The 733-nt window shown below is 64.0% G+C and overlaps 1 protein-coding gene across 1 annotated transcript in view; it reads left to right on the top strand.

Annotated features, from left to right (window-relative positions):
* The window catches only part of MAST3 (microtubule associated serine/threonine kinase 3), a 25,381-nt gene that overhangs the window by 22,464 nt on the left and 2,184 nt on the right, over positions 1 to 733 (top strand). Inside the window, exons 22-24 of the mRNA XM_009318412.1 lie at positions 8 to 115; positions 199 to 425; positions 550 to 672. Of these exons, the coding sequence (XP_009316687.1) occupies positions 8 to 115; positions 199 to 425; positions 550 to 672 (458 nt within the window). The remainder of the gene's footprint in view (positions 1 to 7; positions 116 to 198; positions 426 to 549; positions 673 to 733) is intronic.

The raw sequence follows: 733 nt of genomic DNA, 5'->3' as shown, positions 1-733 counted from the left end.
GGACCCCGTCGCCTGACCAGCCAGAAGGACGTGCCGGACAGACAGAGAACCTCGACAGGTGACCGTGTCCCCAAATCCGCCTCCGTCTCAGCCCTGTCCCTCATCATCACATCAGGTCCGTGTGCCACGCGGTTTATCCTGCCGGATGGCGGCTGCCACATGGTTTTCCCGGGCTGAGCCGGCTTCTCCCGCTTGCAGACGACTTCAGCGGCGGCACCCTGATGAGCCCCATCTCCCCCCACTCCCTCTCGTCCAACCCCTCTTCCCGTGACTCCTCCCCAAGCCGAGACTCATCCCTCGCCATCGCCAGCCTGCGGCCCCCCATCATCATCCACAGCTCGGGCAAGAAGTACGGTTTCACCCTGCGAGCCATCCGCGTCTACATGGGGGACAGCGACATCTATACCGTCCACCATATGGTCTGGGTACGTGGTCGGGGCTCCACGTGGGGAGGGACCAGTGGTGCCGGACACCGCATTTCCCGATCGGAAAACCCCGGGAGGAAACTTAGGCTCGCATCCGAATAAAGCCTTGGTCTTTCGATTGCAGAGCGTGGAAGAGGGGAGCCCTGCGCAGGAAGCGGGGCTGAGAGCGGGCGATCTCATCACACATGTGAACGGCGAATTGGTGCTGGGTTTAGTTCACCGGGACGTCGTGGAGCTGCTGCTGAAGGTAGGTGACCGGCGTCACGCTGCTCGCCCGGCTGGCTCCCGGCGCTCGCGCGGTGGGCCCG

This window comes from Pygoscelis adeliae, unplaced genomic scaffold, assembly GCF_000699105.1.
Source record: "Pygoscelis adeliae isolate BGI_AS28 unplaced genomic scaffold, ASM69910v1 Scaffold582, whole genome shotgun sequence".
In the NCBI taxonomy this organism is placed as follows: Eukaryota; Metazoa; Chordata; class Aves; order Sphenisciformes; family Spheniscidae; genus Pygoscelis; species Pygoscelis adeliae.
Note: the sequence above shows the minus strand (reverse complement) of the source record. Positions and strands in the feature narration are given on the sequence as shown.